The sequence below is a fragment of the Loxodonta africana genome, chromosome 12, assembly GCF_030014295.1.
Source record: "Loxodonta africana isolate mLoxAfr1 chromosome 12, mLoxAfr1.hap2, whole genome shotgun sequence".
Classification (NCBI taxonomy): domain Eukaryota; kingdom Metazoa; phylum Chordata; class Mammalia; order Proboscidea; family Elephantidae; genus Loxodonta; species Loxodonta africana.
In genome coordinates, this window is record NC_087353.1 from 5,488,823 (window position 1) to 5,512,363 (window position 23,541).

Below are 23,541 nucleotides of genomic sequence, written 5' to 3' on the forward strand. Positions count from 1 at the left end.
AGATCTCAGTCACTCATTACCCTTGTATTTAACCTGAACTTTTTCCAACTTTCCAGTTAGCCATCTTGGACTCCACCAAGTGTTGAATATTAGCCCATACAACAAAATTAGCACAGAAATCTCCAAAAGTAAACTAAGCCAGGAGGTATTCCGTGGCTGCAAGAAAGACACTACACTCGATCATAGTTTTGGTCCACTCTTCACTCAACAACACTCAATTTGTAACACCTAGGTGTCAAATTGTGATAAAATTAAAGATTCTGTGAGAACATGTAATTACGCTTCTGGAAGTTCACGTAAAATCTATACTTCATTCCCAAAACCATAATTAAGACATTTTTAAAGTAAACATCCTCAAGTCACATAATTCCTCAATGCCAACAGCATGATTGCCCTCCTCCACCCTCACCTGACTTGAGACAACCCATCTTCTTGGCCTTCTAGTCTACAACTAGCCATGGAACTCAGAAGGAGGCTCACCTCATTACAGGGTCGCTACAGGCCGCTTCGACAATAGGGGACCGGGTGAAGCACATTATGTATGATAAAGCCACTTTGTGGAACAGTGTGCCTCATTAAACATTACGGTTTAGTGGAAATACTAACAACAAAACAATGGCTGAAAAAGCAGTATACCAGCCAAAAAAAAGCAAGTTGCCCAAGATAAGGGACATAACTTAGGATATATTATGTATATAAGAAAAAATAATTCTAAAACTTTTAAAGCCAGACCCCAAGCCAGTTTCTGACCAGTCATTGATTCATTCCATTTTGATCTGAAGTGGCTATTCCTTATAAACGACCACAGAGATTTTGGGGTGAAAAACAAAGTATCCTTAAATGTAAAATGTGATAATATTATGCATTCATATCAAGGATTCAGATTTTTTTTTTCCAGTTCAAAACATAAAGTCTCTCAAGACCACACTTTGCAGTTTCTAAAAATACCAACTAATTAAATAATTACATGAGAAAAAAAACTGTCAGCATTCTCCCATTAGCCATGAAAATCTTGGAGTGTTTTTTAATAGATTTGTTTAATTAACCCATAGAAAATAATTTTCTAATTATATGCATCATTTTGTTCTCAAACACTTTTCTACACAAAAAGAAGAAATATACTTGCATCCAATTGGTAGTCTCACAGAGTGGAACGGCTCCTCATCTCTAAATCCTGTAAAACAATGAAGCCAACATTGTAAAGGAAGAATAAGGAAAATGGAGACATTTCCTCTCCTGGGCGTGAGTACTCACTTCTCACAAGCACCGCAGCATTGGTGGACACCTGTCCGTGGGCATTCGTTGCCACGGCCGTGTATGTTGCAGTATCATCAAAGTCTGCCCTTTTAAAGAAAAAAAAAAAAGACAAAACTCTAAATATGCTGTGGGAGTTTTCTGTAATAGTTGGTGACCCAAATTTGAACAAAAACATTCTTCAAAAGCAAAACTTATGACCTAGATCATGTGTTAATGAACGTTTTGCTCAAGACCAACGCCAGCTCTATCCTTAGAACCTCGTGGCGGCGCACAGTATTAATTACAGACGTGGGCAAACGTTTGATCCTGGACTACGGTTTGACTTTGGCTTTGAGGGAAAAAACAAAAACAAAAAAACCTACCAGCACCTCCTAAAATCCCTTAGCTTCATTCTCAGGGAGAAATCTATATTCCATTTGGGCCTTATGTTTCTATCTCTATAGGATTAGCCGTTCTGTCTTGTCAATGAGAAGGCTCCGGTTACGTCAACTTATGGTCTGACAGAACGATTCGTGACAGAACAGGAAACGGATATGCCTCAGAGCATTCGGTAACTGCTCTCTGTAGGAGCGAGGAAATTATCACAGGAAAAACCAGACCCCAAAATCAATGTGGCCCCAGACAAGCTGAGAACCATCTAATGTGCTAGTTCTAAGATAGGCCAGGAATTTCCACTTTTAACTAACCCTCCCAGATTACACTTATGCACGCTAACACTGGAGAACTGTGCCTTGGATGAGCCCCTTTCTTTTTTTTTTAATCACAAATTTTATTAAGGTGAAGCATTGTCTGAGTCCATATAAGTTGCTGAATATACCACTTTTCACTGAAATGTTTTAGCAAACTTAGAAATGGCCAGAGCCCGCACTCTTATCAGGCAACCTCAGGGATAAACCAGAGGTCAGCCTTTGTGGACCAAAGCTAGATCTAATCCACTAATTACACTTTTTGGCAAGAGTCTTACTATTTCTGTTTTTATATATATAATTTTATTTATTTTGTTGTTGTTGTTGAGAAAATACCCAGCACACATACACCAGTTCAACAGTTTCTACATGTACCAGTCAGTGACACTGATTACGTTCTTCGAGTTGTGCAACCATTCTCACCCCCCTTTTCTGAGTTGTTCCTCCCCATTAACATAAATTCATGGCCCCCTAAGTTTCTTATCTAATCTTTTGAGTTGCTGTTGTCAATATGGTCCCATATAGGTGGTTCTTAAAAGAGCATAATGCTCAAGGCAGATGTTTTTTTGCCAGTTTAGCTAAAATACCATTTGGTTTTAAGAAGACTTAAGGGGATCTTTTTGGCTTAAGGTTTAAATGGCAATAGTTTCAGGGGTTCATCCAGCCTCCATGAGTCCAGGAAGTCTAGAGTCCATGAAAATTTTAAATTCTGTTCTATATTTTCCCTCTTTTGGTCAGGATTCTTCTATGGAATCTTTGATCAAAATGTTCAGTAATGGTAGCTGGGCACCATCCAGTTCTTCTGACGGCAAAGGAGGCAGTTATTCATGGAGCAATTAGCCACACATTCCCTATCCTCCTTCTATTCCTGACTCTCCTTCTTCCTCTGTTGTTCAGGTAAATAGAGACCAACGATTGTGCCTTGGATGGCTGATCGCAAACTTTTAACACCCCGATGCATCAAACTGGGAGGTAGAACAGAGAGGCATTAAAAATGTTATTAGGCCAATTAACTGGATGACCCACGAAACCATGACCCTAAACCTCCAAACCAAGGAATCAAATCCCATTAAGTGTTTGGTTGTACATAATTAGCCTCAGCAGCTACTCTTCTTATTTATTTATTTTTTTGTCATTGTTGTAAATATATCTATCACACGACTTTCGCCAATTCAGCTTTTTACAGGTGTACAATTATTGACAGCAATTACAATAATTAGGTGTGCAACTCTACCCTTAATTAAAGTAATTTTTCCACCACCATTAAACCCCCCCCCTTTTCCCCATCCCCCCACTCCTGGTAGCCACTAATAAACTTTGTTCTCTATACATTTGCTTTTTCTTGTCTTTTTATACAATTGAGGTCATACAATATTTGTCCATCTGTGATCGACTTATTTCACTCAGCATAATGTCTTCCAGCTTCATCCATATTGTACTATGTATCAAGAGTTCATTTCTTGAGTAGTATTCCATTTACCACTCATCTATGGATGGGCACTGGAATTTTGAGGGTGTTAATTTCCTCAGTTTTGGGTGTTTTTGCCCATAGGACTTTCTGCAAAAAATTCTTAGGTAGGCAGAGCCTTTGCTTACCCTTTTCTCTCTCTCTCTGTGATGGCTCCTTCTCCCTCCCTGGTTTACTTAGGACTCAAAAGTTCCAGATATCAGTTTTCAACTTTCAATCTCTCCCAAACACAACAGACAGCATGCTGTGTTCAGCCTGTCCACCAGAGGGCACCACCACTCAGGTGAGATCCAAAACCAAACCCAGTGCCGTGGAGTGGATTCCGACTGATAGCGGCCCTATAGGACACAGTAGAACTGCCCCATAGCGTTTCCAAGGAGTGCCTGGTGGATTTGAACTGCTGACCCTTTGGTTAGCAGCCGTAGCACTTAACCACTATGCCACCAGGGTGAGATCTCATGTACTAATCAATCTGTCCATCAGAGGGTACCACAACTGAGACAAGATATCATGCACTAATCAATCTGTACACCAGAGGATGCTGTCCTCTCTCTCTGGCTATTATTCCCTTTCCCTCTCTGTTTCTGTAACCACATTTTTAGTCAGAAAACCCCCAACCAGTGAGCTTCCTTTGGGGCTGGGTGTTCTGTGGTTTTGCCTGAGACTTCCTTCCTTGCTCTGTGGGGGCTGCTTATATCTGAGCTGGAATTCAGGTGAAGCACAGGGAGACTTTCCTCCTTTCAAGGAGGAGAAGGGGCTGCACTCTCCAGGACAACCTCTGAGAGATCTGACTTGTTAGTTTCAGAGCCACGATGACCCTGTGGTGGTTGTGGGGGCAGTCTCCACCTAGGTGACCCACCTCCTGACTCTACCATAGGGAACCTTCTACAGGAGGTTCTATCAGTCCAGCAGCTGACAGTCACCAGTTGAGGCAGTGATTGTCATACTCCAAATGGACCCCCAGGGAACTCTGCCTTTTTGCTATCAGAGCCCTCCTGCCCCATAGCATGTTGGCTGTAAGTGTAGCCTCTGCCCACAATGCCTGCCTGCTTCCTAGCACAGAGCAGCCTCAGTCAGCAGTCCTCAGTACCAATCAGAAGGGAGAGCAGACAGACCCATTCTGATCCCCAGGGAGGTGATCCTGTTGGTTTCAGAGACCTGAGTTATAGGGCACAGAGGGAGACCAGTAGATTGTTTTCTATGGAAGCAGATTCCACTGCACAGGCCTTCTGTAGAAGTTTGTGGTAGGCTTGCAACCTACAGTGTCTAGGTGGGGGAGGTGCTGGCACACTCCAAATGGACCCCCAGGGAGGTCTGCCTTGTTGATTTTAGAGAAGAAGCTTGTGGTCCTGTCTCTGTACAGGCAGGGGCCGTGGTGGTGAGGCAAGCAGGCTCCTTTTCTGGGACCACTTCCTCATTTCACAGCAGCTGATGGCCCGAGTAGCTGGGGTGGGAGGGGCAGGCATGATGGGAGAAGCGATTTTCCTACTATATGCAACTTGTTGTTGATTTGTTGATTCTTGCCTGTTTGCAGTTCCCTGTTGTTTTCCTCTGCTACCCAATTCAGAGTCTCTCAAAGCCAAGCGCCATTTCCTTGTATTTCTTGTGTATTTGTGGCCCAGTGTTGGAATGATGGTCTGTTTATGCTGCCATCTTCCCAGAATATGATGATCCCCGTTCTTAAAGCCCCTTTAGACTAAAACCCCAGAATGAGGCCACTGAAAACTTATCAAAGCTCCTGACCAGAACTGGGGAACTATCTGGCATGAACAAAGAATTCTGAGGCATGTGCATTGTTGTATTAACTTCCTGAGTGAGAAACAGTCCACCAGGGAGTTTATGCGAGATACATTCAGAATCCCAAAATAATATCCAGATATGAAACACTCACTCAAGGATATTATGAAAATGTTTAAATTGGACCACACTTGAGCCATTCCTCCTTGCAGAGTTATAGAGGGTTACACGTTCATCCCTAGAAAGAACGCTGGCCCAGGAATTGCCAACGACCCCCATTTCTCAGGGTGTAGCTCTTTAGTCTTCCCACATTCATCTTACAGAAATCCAAAAACCAAACACATTGCTATCAAGTCGGTTGCTACTCATGGCGACCTCACGTGTTAGAGACTGGAACTGAGCTCCACAGGGTTTTCTTAAAGCCCTGGTGGCACAGTGGTTAAAGTGCTCAGCTACTAAGCAAAAGCTCAGTGGTTCAAACCCACCAGCTGCTTCACAAGAGAAAGGTGTGGCAGTCTACCTCCATAAAGACTGCAGCCTGAGGTCGGTGGTTCAAACCCACCAGCTGCTTCACAAGAGAAAGGTGTGGCAGTCTACCTCCATAAAGACTGCACCCTGAGGAACCGTACGGGGCAGGTCTGCTCTGTCCTATAGGGTCACTATGAGTCGGAATAGACTTGAGGGCAATGGGGTTAATCTTACAGAAGCAGATCATTAGCCATTCTTGTGTTAGTAGCGGAGCACAAACCATTTGCACCACCCAGAGACCCATCATCTTACTAAAGCTGAAGCTTGTTCTCTTGGCTATGAGCTGTCATCCCATCAGGTTCCCCGGAGAACTTAACTGAAGGCAGAGGGATGTAAGGAGGAGGAGCTAATCCTTATTGAGCTTTGACTAACTTTCAGGCACTCCGCTAGGTACTTTGCATCTGCTATTTTATATAATATTCCCAAGCACTCTGGAAAATAGGTATTATTATCCCGTAACCATGGTAAGAAAGTCGACACTTTAAAAAGTTAAGCAGACAAGGTCTGAATGACTACAAAATTTGCATTCTTTCTACTAGCTTCTACTGCCTCTCAAAAAGGGGGCACAGTGAACATAATGTCAGTCTGGAAAGGGAAATACCACGAAAAATCCTAGTAAGAAGAAGAAAGAGAAGAAGTTTACTCAAGCCTTATCTTTAAAATGCATGAAGGAGTCAGTGTTCCCAGAGACAAAACCCATTCTTAGTAGGTCATTAGTGATTTTATTTTCTTCTCTGTTCCACTTGGAGCTGAAAATATCTTCTCCCACTAAAAGTACGCAGTGTCTCCAATAAAGGCGAGAGAAAGTTTCAGAGACCTGTGCTTTCTCCAGTACTCGGGACTCCTGTAATCCTTCGTGAGGTTCAAACCAAGCTTTAATGTGTCAGCGGGTACCATCTGGCTTCCCGTAACTGCCACTGTTCACTGTTCGAGGGGGAGATGACACAACAGAGCCCGACTCATGTAGATTTACAAACCAAGTTCATTATCTTCTGGTTCACCTTGGAGGAATACAAACCCGACTACAAAGCCCATCAACAAAGCTACAATTCTAGCCTGAACTCATTAGAAACTGCTTTGCTATGCCGTTTACAAATACACGGCTGGTAGAGCCATATCCCCAGAAGCAAAGTAATAGAGATTGCATGTAACACACATAAAAACCCCATAATGCAGAAGCTTTTTCTATTGCTAAGCATTAACCTTATATGCTCATCTATCCATACAATAAATGCATACACCTACTCACAGAGAGCACAGGGTACAGTTGTTGTCCCTCAGGAACATGCCTGAATGGGGGGCTGGGGGCAGAGGGTGACAGGAAGAATTACTTCCCCTATATATTCTTTTGCAGTGCTTGAATTTTGTCACCTTGTGCTTGTGTCACTTTTTTTAAACAATAAAACCACAGTATTTTCATAAATGAATTCGCCAAATCACAAGATATTTATCTTCTGGGATGAGCCCTAAACCTTTCTCTAGAACATTCCTTCCCAGACTAACTACAACATACAAATTGGAGAAAGGAATGCTATAACATCCCTTAGCCACAGCTGGAAATACTAGAAAGCCAGAGCGTATGGGAAAGAAGCAACGCATTCTGTAAAACATGCTTGATGCAAACCTCCTGACCTGGTGTCTGTTCTTCAAGCACACAGAGACACAGACCAAGACTTACAAGTAGGGAGCCCTGGGCCATGACTCAAACATCCCAGCACAGAGCAGAGCAAAGGGGCAGATGCCGTATGGGGCTCACAAGAGAGATCTGGCCGGGCCATCACAGAGACCATCCCCTTAGACCAACTGGTTAGGGTCGTTACCAATTCCTGAACCAGGAGGCTATTAATATCTAAACCCACATTAAGTCCTTAGAGGAAAGTGCATATCGATTATATTTAGAGTATGTCCAATCAGTCTTCCCAAGCCTTATTGTTATCTTTTTCTAAAGACCCTTCTGGATATTAGTATCAGTGGTTTTCCAGCTGTGTCCCACAGTTTTCAAACTGAATTTCCCAAATGTGCTACAGATTTCTTCCTCCATACGTGTTTTAGCAATTTTTAAAACTGTCCTAAAAGCAAGCGCTCAGATGCATTCTATACTAGTAACGTAGTGACAGCATTCTAACTGGTAACCCAGTGACGGCATTCTATACTGCTAACCTACTGAAGTCCCACAAGGAGCGTTTTATGCTGCAGCCTAATTGGTCTTTGGAAACCCTGGTGGCATAGTGATTAAGAGCTACAGCAGCTAACCAAAAAGTCGGCAGTTTGAATCCACCAGGTGCTCCTTGGAAACTCTATGGGGCAGTTCTACTCTGTCTTATAGGGTCGCTATGACTTGGAATCGACTTGGCAACGGGTAATTGGTCTTTGCATGGCCCTCAGGCAAAACTTCTCCTACCATCTCCGTTTAATTAAATAATATTCAGAGATTTCCAGGTAAAACTTAATGTTTCCGTTTGCAATTACTCATCTTTGTGAATTAGAATTTTTTTTTTTAATATTGTACAAACAGAATAAAACCCAGGAAAATAAAATGGTCACTGAGACTATTAAGACTCTAAGGCTGCAGCAGTCTTCTGCTCTTCTAAATCTACCCCTTCCTTGTAACAGCCTGATAATTTTCATTCGCTGACTCTATAATAAACAAACAGCACTCATTTTAGACAATTAAAATGCATTCGTTGAGTGCCTACACTTTGCTCGGGTGACTTTAATGATCAAATAAAATATTTGAAAACTCTTTCTAATTTTAAAGTTCTATGTTAATCTCATATATATTAATTAAAATCTTTTAGCTGAAATCCTGGACCAAACGTTCAAAAATGATTCCGTCTCTTCTCTCCTGGAGAAAGACTCTCTCCTTGCCCATATTCATACAAAACAACATAGGTTTTTAAGCATTTTGAGAACTACCATTAATTTCTGTTTCACTATTCCTTACCTGAGAAAAAGGAATGAAGCTTGTAATAGAATGGATGGAAATGAATTATCTGTGCCTAGGAGAAGAAAACAAAATAGCAGGGCAAGTCCTATATGCCCAGGCACACGTTTTTGAGCTTGCTTTTGCAGTTTACTTAAGACATTAAGACCTGGCGAGGGGAGGGGGGAGAGCTACCTAACACCTTAAAAAAAAACCCAGTGCTGTCACCTTAGCACTGATTATTTTGAGAAGTAACCAATTAGCACTTACTGCTTAGCAGAAGGTAATGGAATCAGAGAGAAAGAACCCTGTACACCAAGGGACAAACACAGAGACAAGTGTCAGATACTCCCGACCCTGGGTGGCATAGTGGTTAAGAGCTACAGATGCTAACCAGAAGGTTGGCGTTCAAATCCACTAGCCACTCTATGGAAACTCTTCTACTCTGTCCTATAGGGTAACTATGAGTCAGAGTCGAGGCAATGGGTTTTTTGAATTTTCTGCAGTGATGTGCAAAATTTTGCCTGTATGTTCTTATGTGAACTTATTCAGTAGAAAGGGCTCCAGCTTTCCTCTGGTGTGTAACAACTCTATAACCACTAAAAAGATTCCGACCCATTGATCTACTACAAGGATATCCGATGGAGGTTGCACCACACTGAAGGAATACAGATAACCCACTGAATGCATAGAAAAAAAATTAGAACTTCTATTTGTTTATTTTTATCTCATTCTTTTTACACTTCTCTTTTTAAATGTTTTATACTATATAAAATATATTTCAACATAGGTCCGTATATACCAACAACAACAAAAAAATAACCCTTGCCATCTAGTCCATTCTGACCCATAGTGAACCTACAGGACAGAGTAGAGCTGGCCTGTAGGGTTTCCAAGGAATGGCTGGTGGATTTGAACTGCTGACCTTTTGGTTATCAGCCAAACTCTTAACCACTGCACCACCAGGGCTCCAGGTTCATATATAAATTATAAGTAAATATAGGTACATACAAAAATATTTGTAGAGTATTGGTGTAGCACAGGTACTTCGGTGACACAAACTGTGCTTGACTACTAACCTAAAAGTTGGAGGTTCAAACCTATCCAGTGATGCTTCAGAAAGAAGGCCTGCTGATCTGCTCCCATGAAGATTATGACCAAGAAAACCGTGTGGAGTAGTCCTACCTCGTAACACACAGGGTCTCCATAAGTTGGAATCAACTAAACCGCAATTTGGTTGTCTTTTGTTTGTTTGTTTGGTTGGTTTTTATTGGCCCTATAGTTGGATTGTAGGCCGTTCTTGGTTGTGAACCAATTAAGAAGCATTGGTATTAGGCTGATGGAGAACAAGGGCTTGGCAGTCATTGAAGATACTTGGCCTAAATTAAAATTTTGTCCCTGGGTAATTCTGAGTCTGGGCACTTTGCCCCACATGTGTTACTACATCTCAGGAGAACTCCATTTTTTCTCTCCTTTCTCATATCCCCTTCTCCTTCCCAATGCTGTCCTTAGAGAAAGCATTTAGCTAACCCAGAGAGTCTAATTCTAGCCTTCACTTCATGCTGCGAGAATTTGCAAGCAACTGATTAAGAGGCAAAGGGTTTTATTTTTCTGTTTGGACTAGTTCCCAGAAACACAGAGACATTTTTCTTTGGTCTCAATTTTTACAAACTTCCATGAGGCACATTTGCATCCCAACGTTTCAGTTTGAAGTGCTCCCAAAGCAACTCCAGGGGAGAAACCAGGAAGATCTTATCTGTTTTAACGATGGACAGACAAAAGGTTAAGAGGCAAATAAATTTGTTACAGGTGGTCAAGGCCCAGTGTTCTCAAACTATAAGTGGGCTTAACATTGGATTTTAAATATATCTCAAATCAGAATTGGAATAGCAAAGTCTAAAAATAAAATATACAAAAATTTTAGCCCTAAAATCATTCTGCAAGGCAGTGGGGGGCAAGAAGTCGTGGTGTTACTAATAAAACACAAGGCGGATTGTTCTAAACACCTTTGTAAAAATGTGAGAGCAATATAAAAATTCTTTGAGGGATAGAACTCACATTATGAGTCCCAAGAGAAAATTTTACGAGCGTATAAAATAGTGTCAATTACTGTTTTAAATTGAAACAGTACCAAAGGGTAAACTTCCTTTTTGGCACTTGAAGAAGTTGGTTACAGCATCCCAAGAATATTCGTAGGAATAAATGTCACTCTCGTAACAGAAGGAAAAGCTCATTCCATGCCAGTCAGGAAGGGGGAAGCCAACGCATTCCACGCACCTAAAAGGGCCACGGATCAGATGACGCACAGCTCAGCACTTTGGTATGAACAGCTGAGATGAGCTATAATTTGTGGGGCTTTCCCCATTGCTCTTTTTATTTCTGGAGAATATTAACATTTCATCCATTTAAAAACCTCCCAATACAGATTAAAATATTGTGAGGAAAGTTGGTCTTGGCAATTTCCTTTATTATTTGCGTATTTATGCAAAATCCAGTGAATCAAAGCAGACCTAGATTTGTAAGTCATTTATCCATGGTTTTCTTGGCCTTTTAACCAACCATATTTGCCTTATTAGTTCACTTTGTTCAAAGCCTACGCTATTCCCAATATAAAGTTAAAAAGTTGACAAGTGTGAATATGATTTTTTTTCATACGTGAGAAAGTGAATTTCTTTTTAAAATAAAGCTTGAAAACAAGCTTATCTCTAATTCAAACTGACCTACTTAACCCTAAACAATGGTCACACATTAGATCAGAAAACATACACTCTTAAAACTGAATGTACTAGTTAAAACGATGGGAAATGTCCTCTTTCTGCATATTATGGCTTTTTATCTATTAAAATTTTCCCAAATTTCAGAAATCAAAGAAGAAAAAAATACTCTGAAAAAAAAAATGCAGAAAGGGGCATAGGTAGTCCAACTGGCTCTCCACAAATGAAGAGAACCCAACCTTACACATAAGCCTACACAAGTTTGTTACCAAGACCCAAGCCTTTCTCACCCCAGTCGATGCACAGACCCAAACCTTCTTGACTCTTCTTTTTTCATTAAGACCCCACATCCAATCCATAAGTGAATCCTCTTGATTCTACCATCAATATCTGCCCAGCATTCAACCACATCTCACCAGTCCCACTGCTACCACCCTGATCCAAGCCACTTCATCTTTTGAATTTCAGCAATAGCTTCCCAGCAGGTATCCTGCTTCTGCCATTATATTTGTTCATAACCAGAGTGAACCTTTCAAAATATAAGTCAGATAATTCACTTGTATCCTTAATCCCTGGAGTCTCCCCTTTCCCTTAACGTGAAAACCAATGTCCTTGAAATGGCCTCTAGGGTCCTAGGTAATCTGCACTGTCCCTGGCCGCCTCTCTGGGCCCTTACTGCTACTTCCACCAACCTATCCCAGCCAAATTGGCCCTCTTGCTGTTCCTCATACGTGCCAGGCACACGCCTCTCAGAGCCTTTGTTCTAGCTGCTCCCTCTGCCTGGAAGGCTCTTGCCACTCCTCCTCTATGCCTCTCTGTCTAACTCCTTCATCTCCTTCAAGCCTTGCTCGTGAGACATCTCCTCAATGAAGGCCTCGCCTGATCATCCTATTTAACACCATGACCCCCACCATCACACCATACAGTTTCCACCCCTTACCCAGCACCTTCTGACTTACTATAGAATTCACTTGTTTAAGTACGGTTCCCCTCCTCATGCTGGAATGTAAGGCCTTGAAGATAGGAATCTTGGTTTTGGCCACTGGTCTATCCCAAGCACCTGGAACAGTGTCTGGCACTATTATCAATAAATATAGCAGAATAAATAAACCTAAGAAAGAAGAGGACCAGAAGACCAGGGCCTAAAGCTTTTTTAGAGAGTCACATACTTCCACAGAGACAAAAGTTAAAGACTTGTCACAAATTCTGATCTTAATCGTGACCTCTTAACTCCTTGTTCTAATTAATCTGCAGATGGAAAAGTGATTCCAGTAGTGAAAAACCTTCCAGGCCTCGCTGAGGCTGTGAGAAGCTTCCTCCATGTGCTCTTTTAAAGAAGAAGCCGGGGCTTATATGTGGGAGAAGGAACGTAGAGCCCCGAGCTGACGTCCAGGCACCCTAACCTGCAAAATACTCAGCACCGCTCTGCCGACACCACCTGGGAAACAAGGGCCTGTGGTATCAGGAAAGAGGCGAAGAGGTGGCTCACTCCTTGGCCCCAACAGAGAAGTCAGAAGACAGCGGCCACGAGAAAACACGTGGTAGGAGGAGGAACAGTATGTGAGGGTAAGGGGACAGAAAAGGAGCCGGAGAAGTAAACTCCGCAAAAAATCGCTTTCTGGGGGGGATTCTCCCAGGCCAGGAAGGAAGAACTAGGGTATAAAAGCTTTTTTAATTAAAAAAGAAAAATACTTCTATTATAAACATGCATCCCGGAAGAAGGTGGTAGAATAATAGCTACTTGCGCTCTGCTGTCACATTTGACTCTCAGCGGTCACCCCAGAAATCAGCGGATGCACTTATCTCCAAGTAAGCTGAGCCTATTGCAACGCAGTTACTACTTTGCAGTTTAGGAACAATCATACCATATTTTGAATGTGTTCTTTATTTATTACCTTGTTTATACCTGCATCATCTTTACCTAGGAAAGAATTTGATGTAATTTGCTTCCTGTGTGCTTGCATACGTACACACATACACACACACACAAATGCACATACACACAATTACCGTATGTTCGTATGATGGTCTCCATTTCTGGAGGTTTCACATACATGTTTTTGTTTGATTGCCACAATAACTGTATTAAGGCATATAGAGAAGACATAAATTTTTTATTTTCTGTCTCTTGATAATTATTTTTAGATAAGAACATTACATCTCAGGAAGATTTAAAGACTCATCCAAAGTCACCATGCAAATGGTATATTAGGGATTCAAACCCAAGTCTTCTGGTTCCTAGACCAGTGTTTAATTTTTCAATTATAGTACATTATACATTTACTTTAAAAATTAATCGTTGAGCCATGGGAATGTGTCATAATAGACTACTAAGAGAAAATGGTAGATTGTATAACGTTATGACCTTTTTGTAATAAACAAAAGACATATATGCAAAGAAACGGAAGAAGAGAATAGCATGATCTCATTTTTATAAAAACCAAAGTTGTGTGTGTTGTGTTGTGTATGCAAAAAAGAAATGCTAGGTATACACCCGGAGTCCCTGGGTGGCACAAATGGCCAAGCACTTGACTACTAGCCAAAAGTCTGCTCTGTGAGTGTGGGGTCCACTCAACAACAACAACAACAACAAGCTATACGCCAAAATACCGACTTTATAAGTGCTTCGTTTTCTCGTTAGAACAGTTTTTTTCAAGTTGTAACAAGAAACAAAAACAAATAATAATGGTTACATTTCTTTTCAGAGTCTAAGTTTCGCAATTGTTACTCAAACCAAGTACAAGATAAAACCCCAATGCTAAATAGGTACAAACGAAATCTTGTATTTCATCGTAGTCTTTACGCCTAGATGCCTTCTCTTTCCTTAAGCTTTTCAGTTTCTTTGTTTTCAGAATGGGAACCTTGACAACAGCTACTGATTCTGCATTCCTCTGGCCTAACATCAAGGGGAAACAAAGGGTAGCTTCTAACACCAATCAAATTAACTCTTAAATACCACTTAAAGACACAGGCAATGCAAGCAGATGTGGCATAATTTGGCCTCCATTTTTTAAATTTGATTTCTTCTTTTGTGTTTGAGATGTAAATTATTGGATGCCAGGCATTACAGAGTACACTGTCCCAGGCACAAGGGCCTTACCTGTTTATCTCCAGTGTGTGCACGCCATACTTGCTCTCAATTCGATACTTTCCCGGCTCACCTGCTTGGCAAATCAAGCTACCATCTTTATACCTAAACAAAGGAAATGTTTATTTTAGTTAAAAGCTGATTTTTTTGTTCCATTGTATCCCAGTCTTCTTTAGTGCACCTGTAACGCGCTATTGCTAGGCTACTACGTACTTCACTTCTTAGTGCCCAAGGTGGGGTAGGAGGAGGGGAACGTTGTAGTCAAGACTCACAGCTGGTGTTTCCCCCTTCTAGGAAGAGAACAGCATGGCATCATACAAACTATCTGGGCTGTCCTTGACCTATGACAGAGTGTCTTCCAAAAGTTGGCTTGAACTTTGGCCATCAGGAACAGATCATTTCATCATTAAAAACATAACCGATGTTGGTTAGATCCCACTAGCCCATTTAGGCCATAGTGAAGCTGGGATACAATCGTTCTGCAGGATCTAACCACACATAAATACTGATGAGAGGAAACTGGCTTCATAGCTGCACCCCAGGATAGCAGGACCAGTAGAGTCTTGGCATCACAAAAAGAGATTTTCAGGCTCCCAAGCCCGCCATAGGAATAGCCATAGAGTTGAGGCTCCATTTTTCTGAGCTGCTGCTGAGTCTCAATTCAGATTTCAAGGAAAGTGTTTATCCTTTTTGTAGCAAACTACTGACTTTGGGAGCCTTATTATAACTTCCAGCAAGTGGAAAAACAAATAGAAATTTATAAATATATTTTAGCAACAGATATTGAAAGGGGGGGGGCTGTAAGGCTTAAAGATTTAATTCTTCAACTATCACACAGTTCAATTAACCACAGCACTGTAGTCCCAACACTTCTGAGTTTAGAGTCTCTACTCAGGAGTCTCCCCATAACCGAAAACATAGACACCTAGTGCTTACGTAGAGTCAGCAACAATACAAATGAAAGCTTAGCGACAGTCACGCACGTAAATATGCACGTCATCTCGATGAACCTATTTTTACATTAAAAAAAATAACCCTCGGAAACCAGTCAAATTAATTTCACTAACACGAAAATACCTGTACCTTATTTAAAATGGGTATTTCATGAGTTTTTATAAACGTATATCTCAGAGTTCCAAGCACAGATGCCTATAGAACACATTTTATAGCACGTGTTTACTTCATTTTCATCTTCTTTACGGGCACATTTTAGCCAACTGCTGCCATCTTCTTAAAAGAAAATGAAGTGTGGCATTTTTAAACCCCTGAGACAGAAAAATACTGACCATTGTACCACGGGCGTAGGAAATCCTTGAACAGTAAAACAAAGCTTCACAGACATCTTTTCCCAGACAGTGTGGGACCTCAGTCTCACCAAAATCTCTGGGGCTCTGATTATCCGCTCTTCATGTGAAGGCCTTTCCCAGGCCAGCTTATCTTCCATCTGTCCCCAAGACAAAAGAACAGGGAGGGTATTGGAGAAGGGGCTGTGCTTCATAAGCAATGCTTCTCTGACCAGTCAAGCCACACCAGCTTACTGAAGACAAACTGCAATTTCACCAACACATCCAAAAAGCGATTCAAAGATCCCCCTACCATCTGTTGAATAGCATATTTGTCCAGCTTATCCTGAGCAAATGAACGCGCCAGGCGAACGTCTTCTTCTAGCTGATCCAGTTCTCTGAGAAAACGCTCCCGCTTTGCTTCTCCGTAAGCTGCTATCAGTGATCTGTACCTGCACCATCAAAGAAGCTACGTTATTCTTATGACACACTGAAAAGATCACGTGCTCATTAAAGGTCCTGTTCTCTCTCCCAGAATTTCCTTAAGCAGGGTGCAAGAAGAAATATTAGAAATGCTATTTATATTAATTTTATCTCTTTTAAGAGTACACTGGTAAGTTTTTAATACCATACATAAAAAAAAAAAGTTGTAAAGGATATATACATGATTTATCAATAAAATCAGTTAGGAGTTATAGGCTCCAATTTCTTTTTACTAGTAAGAATGTACAATGACAATAGTAGAGACCCATAGACTATGTTTTAGAAAATTGGTATGAACTGGCCAAGTGTGAACAAGCTCCATTCAAAGAGGCTATGTGTGTTTCTGACCCATATTAAGAGCTTGTGGGTGAATCTTTTATGTGGTACATTGACAAGTAGCAAAGCAAAACAAGCAACGGATGTGGAGTAAGAAAGTTAGTGTGAGGCTCCTTACAAATGGACTTGTTTGCCCATCTTTATATACATGGCAACTCTATAAAGTAGATGCTCAATAAAGACCTTATGACCACAAACAAATCACTTAACTTTTCAGGACTCAGTCTCCTCATTTATAAAATAAAGCTAAGGCTGGCTTCAGGAGTCTGAGGCTCAAAATGCTTAGGTCCTTTTGGGCTTTCAAAGACAGTTCCAATATGCTATGACGATTTAAGAAATTGCCATGCCTCTCCCCCGTGAGTGGTTTTTCTTCTACTAAGCAGCATACAAACGTTGTTTTTGGAGAGACTACAGTTTCCGATTGAATTTAAGACTGAATTAAAGCCTTTGGAATCAACAGGTACAGATAAGAAATAAGCCTGTATTCTAGAACAATAAACACCCAGTGTGAAAGATTCTGCTTTGGCGATCTGTAATAATAGGAAAAAAATGATGCACCCATTCTGTATGGCAGAGGTATCGTCACTGCAAGTTCCACCTACTACGCCCGCCTGATCCTGCCGTAGGACTGGGAGTGCTCTCCAAAGGCTAGGTCATCTCTTTCCAGACTCATGGCCTCTTCACCTTTGCGTTCCCTATGCCCCATCAAAATGAGGATGTCTCTTGCTGTTCTGCTTACCCTTTTCTGATTCTGCCCCATGCCTCAGAGAAATCTTCCTCTCATCCCCTCCATCAAAACGCTCTTTCCTTCAAGATCCATCTCAAAAGCAGCCTCTACCATGAAGCTATTGATAATCTGCTCCGCTTTTCCTTTAAAGCTCCAAACCTCTTCTGATTTCCCTTGTGACCTTTATGACAATAACTGTATGTAAGTTTTATCCTGCTTTCCTCCTCACCACCTAGCAGGAGATAAACTCCTTAGGAAAAAGGATTGGCTGCTCCTCATGTTTGCGCTCCCAGATTACTTAGCAGAGGATCCATACTCAGTAAAAAGTAAGTGCCTATTAAATATTCCTTAGTCTAAACTGTGTGGGGGAGATAGGGGTTAGTGAGTAGGGGTCAGGAAGAGGGTTTAGTGCTGCCTGGGAAGGAAAAGAGGCATGAAGGAAAAAGGTTGTACAAAAAAAAAAATGTTTTCAGCATAAAGTTTGGGCACTGAAGAGTTGCTGGACTAAGTTGACATCATATTAAAAATAGAATATTAGAGTTGGAGGGGACCTTGTGGATCACATCTACCCAGAGCTGTTGATAAAATTGTCCAAAAAAGTACTGCAAATTAGTGATAAAGACCTTTCAGAACTCAGGTTCCACAGCTCCCGGCCCAGTGCCCTTTCCTAACATTACCTGTCCCTGGTCCCGGTGAAAAGGACTTCTCTAAACAGTATCTGGAAACCCTGATGGTGTAGTGGTTAAGTGCTGCAGCTGCCCACCAAAAGGTCTGCACCAGGCGCTCCTTGGAAACTCTATAGAGCAGTTCTACTTTGTCCTATAGGGTTGCTATGAGTCGGAATCGACTCAACGGCACTGTGTTTGGTTTTTTTAAACAGCATCTGGAGGCCTGGTGGCGCAGTGGTTAAGAGCTTGGTTGCTAACCAAAAGGTTGGCAGTTGGAATCCAGCAGCCACTCCCTGGAATCCCTATGGGGTAGTTCTCCTCTGTCCTCTAGGGTTGCTATGAGTCAGAATCTACTTAATGGCAACCAATTTAAACAGCATACAAAACTATAAGCTAATGTCAGTCATTTGGGAATTCTGAATAGAACACAGAGTTTCAGAAAATTCTAGATCTTCTTAATACAGAAATATGGGTAAGAAACCATAAAAACAAAAACATGAATGGAAATTTATTTTCTCTTCCTCTTTACTTCTAATTAACACAAACTTCATCTCAGGCCAGTCTTATTCTCACTCACATGACCCAGGAACCCTGGCTTTCTGTTCACACCTCAGACCTTTCTACATATCCTCTGCCTACTGTGGCGTTCTCCCAACTCCCACCCAAGCTAACCCCTACTTATCCCTTAGTTTTCAGCAGAAAGGTTACTTCCTTGAGAGGTCTTCCCTTGATTCCACACCTAAATTATAAAAAATTTTTTTTTTTTATAATAGCCCCATCTTTTTTGTTTTCTCCATAACACCTGTTCTCCTCCTAAAAAAAAAAAAAATTTCATTGCCTTCGAATTGATTCCTACTCATAGCAACCTTGTAAGACAGAGTAGAACTGCCCCCACAGGGTTTAGAAGGCTGTGAATCTTTATGGAAACAGACTGCCACGTCTTTCTCCTGTGGAGCAGTTGGTGGGTCCGAACTGCCAACCTTTCAGTTAGCAGCCAAGTGCTTTAACCACTGGGCCATCAGGGCTCTTACGTAGCATTTATCACCATTTATAACCATATTCAAGCAAATGTTAGTTTACCCCTGTCTCAGCTACTGGGTTCTCAAACCCAAGAGGGTAGAGACAATGTCTGTTTGGCTCCTTTTTACATATCCACAGCACCGAGAAGAAAGTCAGGCACACAGGAGCTCTACAAACATCTGTTGAACAAATGAATAAGCACGCTGTCCAAGAAGTTTTGCAAAAACTAAGCCTTCTAATTGGCAGTGAACCTTATTGAAATACTATGACAGAAAACACAAAGCTCTGTTCAAACCACAAAGCATCAAGATCAACTTGAAGGATCAGAAGTCCTATATTGATGGTGTTTAAAAATTCCATGTGCTATTTGTATTTTACTCACCAGACACTCAGGTTTATTCTGAAGTCAATAGAACCACCATCCCCTAACATTTTACAATATTGGATAAATATTCAGTTTGGAATTTCTGCCCCTCCCCAACCTCAAATTCTGTGATTTAGCACACTGAGAAAATACTCGAACAGGCTTGTGATCAGTCAACCATAACTCTGGCCCTTTTGTGCAGAATTGCATCATTCATCACGCATTTACTCTGAATGACAAGCCCATAGACGGGCTGCATGATTAAGGGAGACACATTTTTCACTAGGACAGAAGTAAAGTCATCAGAGGGCCACTTCTAATGTCCCATATCTTCCAGGAGGACCTGCTGACATCCTTCTGAGCACACCCATGCCTCTTCAGTATTTATTTTACATGAAGACATAAGCAGTAACTCAAATTGACAAACCTACAACTTCATCTTTCGCCAAGGACCAATTTGTCCAAGGCGTTAAACTAATATCTGCCATGGGAGGTAAGGAATAAATAAGTGTTCCAATAAAGCTTAAGGCTAGCAAGAGTAGTGAATTATTATAATAAGAGCTAGAATTCATTTAACTGCTCAAATCACTCTACACACTGGTGCTCATTCATTCATGCTCAGCCCTCCTACGTGGTAGGAACAGAGCCGGCGTTGCAATAAAAGTGCAATTCACTCTGGCCCAGCGAATCAAAACCTCCAATTACTTAGATTTACCTTTAAAGGCGGAAAAAACTAATTTCAAAAAGATCGTTCACATGGAGGATATGTACATGGGTTATGAGAAAAACATATTGTGAGGTTACTAAAAAATATATAATTCCAAGGCTCAGTATACCAAAAAACCAAAACTAAACCTATTGCCATAGAGTCAATTCTGACTCATAGAGACCCTACAGGACAGAGTAGAACTGCCCCATAGGGTTTCCAAGGAGCAGCTGGTGGATTCAAACTGCTGACATTTCAGTTAGCAGCCTGAGTTCTTAACCACTGCGCTACCAGGGCCCTGGCTCAGTATAGAGTTACGTATTCCTTCTTGCCTTCTTGCATCTGTATCTCTCCCACTTAACAACAGTGACTGGCATTTAAAATGAGCTTGAGAGACACAGTGAGATTATAATCAATCTTCAATAATTAAAATATATTCTTTGGGTTAGATTTACTATAGCAAGAAAGTAGACTAATGTATTTTAGATAAATCCCAACATCCAGGGCTGTCACCAAAGTCATTTCCGCTGAAACCTAAACCACTCACGTTAACAGAGGTTTCTTTCCCCCATTTTATCAGTGGAGAAATTGAGGAAATAGGAAGTTTATGTGATATATTCAAGGTCACACCAATGTATAATTGACTTTAAAAAGTGATAAAGCTCAAGTTTTCTCACTCCTAATCCCAAAAATTAAATACAAGTAATATCCTTTTAAAACTAATCCAATGCATAAATGTGCAGAGTTTTTAATGTATACATTTTGAAGTGATTCTTTTACAAAAGAAGCTTTTACAATAAAATTTATTTACATGGAAAAATTCCCATAAGGCACTAAAAGATGAATTGAATTTTTTAAAATAAGGATTCATCTTTTCAGCTATACATTGTTTTCATTAAACAAATTACTTAGTCGTAACGTAACTTTCAAAATGACACATGCTTACTCAATCTCATTTTTCCTTCAAGTTTTAAGATTTTTTTAGAGATATCAAAGAACTTTTCTAGAAATAATAGGGAGAGGTGAAGGGAAAAATACAGCAGGTATTCAAAATATATTTAATTATTTATTATGTTTTTAAAAGATCAAAGTAATATCATCACCTGTTTCTTTGTGATCTGGAAATAATTTTAAGACTGACATTTTTATTAATCCATCTCATTCATATGATATTTTACCCTTATGAGCTGACTCCATTGAAATGCAAAGTATGACAATTTATAGAACCCCTTCACAACTCTTCAGTTTCCACATGGACAACTGTTTAAAACCCTGGCTCCCTCTTCAGAAGTTGACCTTGCTTGATTCTACAACCTTTCACCATTGTTCTTTAAGGTAATAGCTGAAGAGGTGATAGGTGGCCATTCAAATTTAATTTTCAACTTTTAGATCTTGACTTTTTCAGATGTATAATACCATTTTTTTTTTTTTATATATAACACCATTAAGTGTGGAAAGGTGGTTAGTTCAGTACAGGAGAGTCATAAAGACCTGAGACCAAATCCCAGCTCTGACATTCGTGACGTACATAACCTTGGACAATGTAGATGACTTCTCTGAACCTCCTTGTTCTCTTCTGCAAAATAATGGGAAAATCCATTCCAAATGGTTTTCTTACTAGGTTTAAATGAAATAATGGTAGTAAAGAATAAGAAAGTAATCCAGAAAAGGTAGCATTATTCTTTTCATTACAAGCAAGTATTATCTTCAGTGTTCTCTGAACTTCCCTTTCAGCTAATGCTACTCTTTTTTCTCTGCCCTGGAGAGGACCCTTCCTATATCTCAAGCCCAGGATGTGTTTTAATAACGTAATCGTACGTGGAAGTGCAATCTGAGAGAGCCAACACAGCAGTTACCTTCTTTTGTTTTCATGCTCTTCCTCTTCAGATGAAGTGTTTATCCTTTTTGCACAAAGCCTGCAAGTTGTTTTTCCAACAGATGTCTGGCTGGATGCTCTCTGGGCAGATGACTTCTCAGTAAAAGACTTTTGAGTGGACGACTGAATTGAAGCACGCCTTTATGAAAATTGAAAAACATTAGAAGATACTCTAGAAAATCATAAAGCGTCATCGTGATAAGCAACGTCATCTTCTTTCTACACATGCTATCCACACCCAATCCCTGAAACACACACACACACACACACACATCCACATCCTAGCACAGTCACGTCTGCCCTTCATCTTCTCTACCCCACCCTTTTACAGGAGCCTTTCCCAAACTGAGTTATGCTCTTGCCCTTTTCCTTCAGTGGTCAGTTTGTGCCTTTCGCAGCCTTTTTGGCCGATTGCCATGATTATATATATCTTTAGGGATTTGAAACTCCTTTAAGCTGCTGGGAAGGGCTGTGAATGTTTGGCTTTGTTTGTTCAAAGGAATGGCAACTAAATACAAGTACCATAGAGTGTTTCTAAATACAGAATGTTTACAACATAGGGGCAGGCTCCTAAGTGGCTGGAGAATGTCACGCCCAGCAATCTCTTTCATTCTTCAGCACAACGTTCTAATCAGCTAATTAAAATCGCCAGATAGGCTTCCACACAAATAGTGTTGACTGCAGCATGTGACAGAGATCTGTGAAGAGACTGGCCTTTAGGAACTTGTAGTAGAAAGTGTGGACTTGTTACCAGCCTATTCTGCAGTGGATAAATCCACTTTGGCTACATTCATTTTTAATGTATTAAAATTATTATTGATACTGGCTTCCGTGCAATCTTTACTCTGGGACCCGTTAACTTTTCTCCTATCTAAAGTCTCTTCCTTTGGCTTCCTTCTCATATTACCTTTTATTTTTTGGTGACTTTTTCAATCCTAGCTCTGGCGGGTACGTTAGAAAGAGTAAAATCAATGAGCACTTACTAAAAATCCCTGCATTCATTATCTAAGCCACAGGTTCAGAACGAGTATATCAGAATCTACCGGGATAACGTCCACGTGTCCACACTGAGGGCTGCTTCCAGCCTGGGGCTCGGCCGCATCCCTTCTCTGGTTTTGGAGATGTCCACCAATGAGAATAGCCGTCTCTACTCCCAGACTCCTTCCCAAACCATTTCATCTCTCGGTTTCAGGAAACTGGATAAACGTTCCTTGCTTTTAAATGTTGGACACTATAAACAAAGCTCTGGGTACCTATTTAGTGAATTTCAACTTACTTTTTCGCTGCATATTCATTCAGAAGGTACCTTGCTTGAATATTACGATATGACTGGTCATAGTGTTTGTGTCTTTTCTGGTAGAAAGGCACTGCTACAAGTGACATCTTCGTTTACTCCTGCAAATAAAGAGTAACACAAATATTGCTGAGTTCCTTTTCAAATGTAGTCATGCTTCTGCAGTTGTTTGCATTAATATTTTTCATTGTTCCAAAAGGGAAAAAATCAACTCTAACTAATAAAACCCATTCAGGAAAAAAGTGAAGGAAAGATCATACAGGTGGAAACAGTATAGAAGTAGGAGTCAGGAAACTTATTAATGTCCCATCGACCCAATTTCATTTCTGCTTCCAATCAAATTAGAATATTGGTCTACCTGTTTTATTTAATTGTGACGTCAC

At 40.7% G+C, this 23,541-nt stretch overlaps 1 protein-coding gene across 1 annotated transcript in view; it reads right to left on the minus strand.

Annotated features, from left to right (window-relative positions):
* Positions 1 to 23,247, minus strand: part of MYOM2 (myomesin 2) — a 107,210-nt gene extending 83,963 nt beyond the window's left edge. The window contains exons 1-7 of the mRNA XM_003411962.3: positions 23,141 to 23,247; positions 21,845 to 22,003; positions 15,998 to 16,136; positions 15,688 to 15,845; positions 14,414 to 14,506; positions 1,255 to 1,343; positions 1,127 to 1,174 (exon numbers count right to left, since the gene is read on the minus strand). Coding sequence (XP_003412010.1) covers positions 1,127 to 1,174; positions 1,255 to 1,343; positions 14,414 to 14,506; positions 15,688 to 15,845; positions 15,998 to 16,136; positions 21,845 to 22,003; positions 23,141 to 23,247 — 793 coding nt within the window. The remainder of the gene's footprint in view (positions 1 to 1,126; positions 1,175 to 1,254; positions 1,344 to 14,413; positions 14,507 to 15,687; positions 15,846 to 15,997; positions 16,137 to 21,844; positions 22,004 to 23,140) is intronic.
* Positions 23,248 to 23,541: the final 294 nt, after the last annotated feature.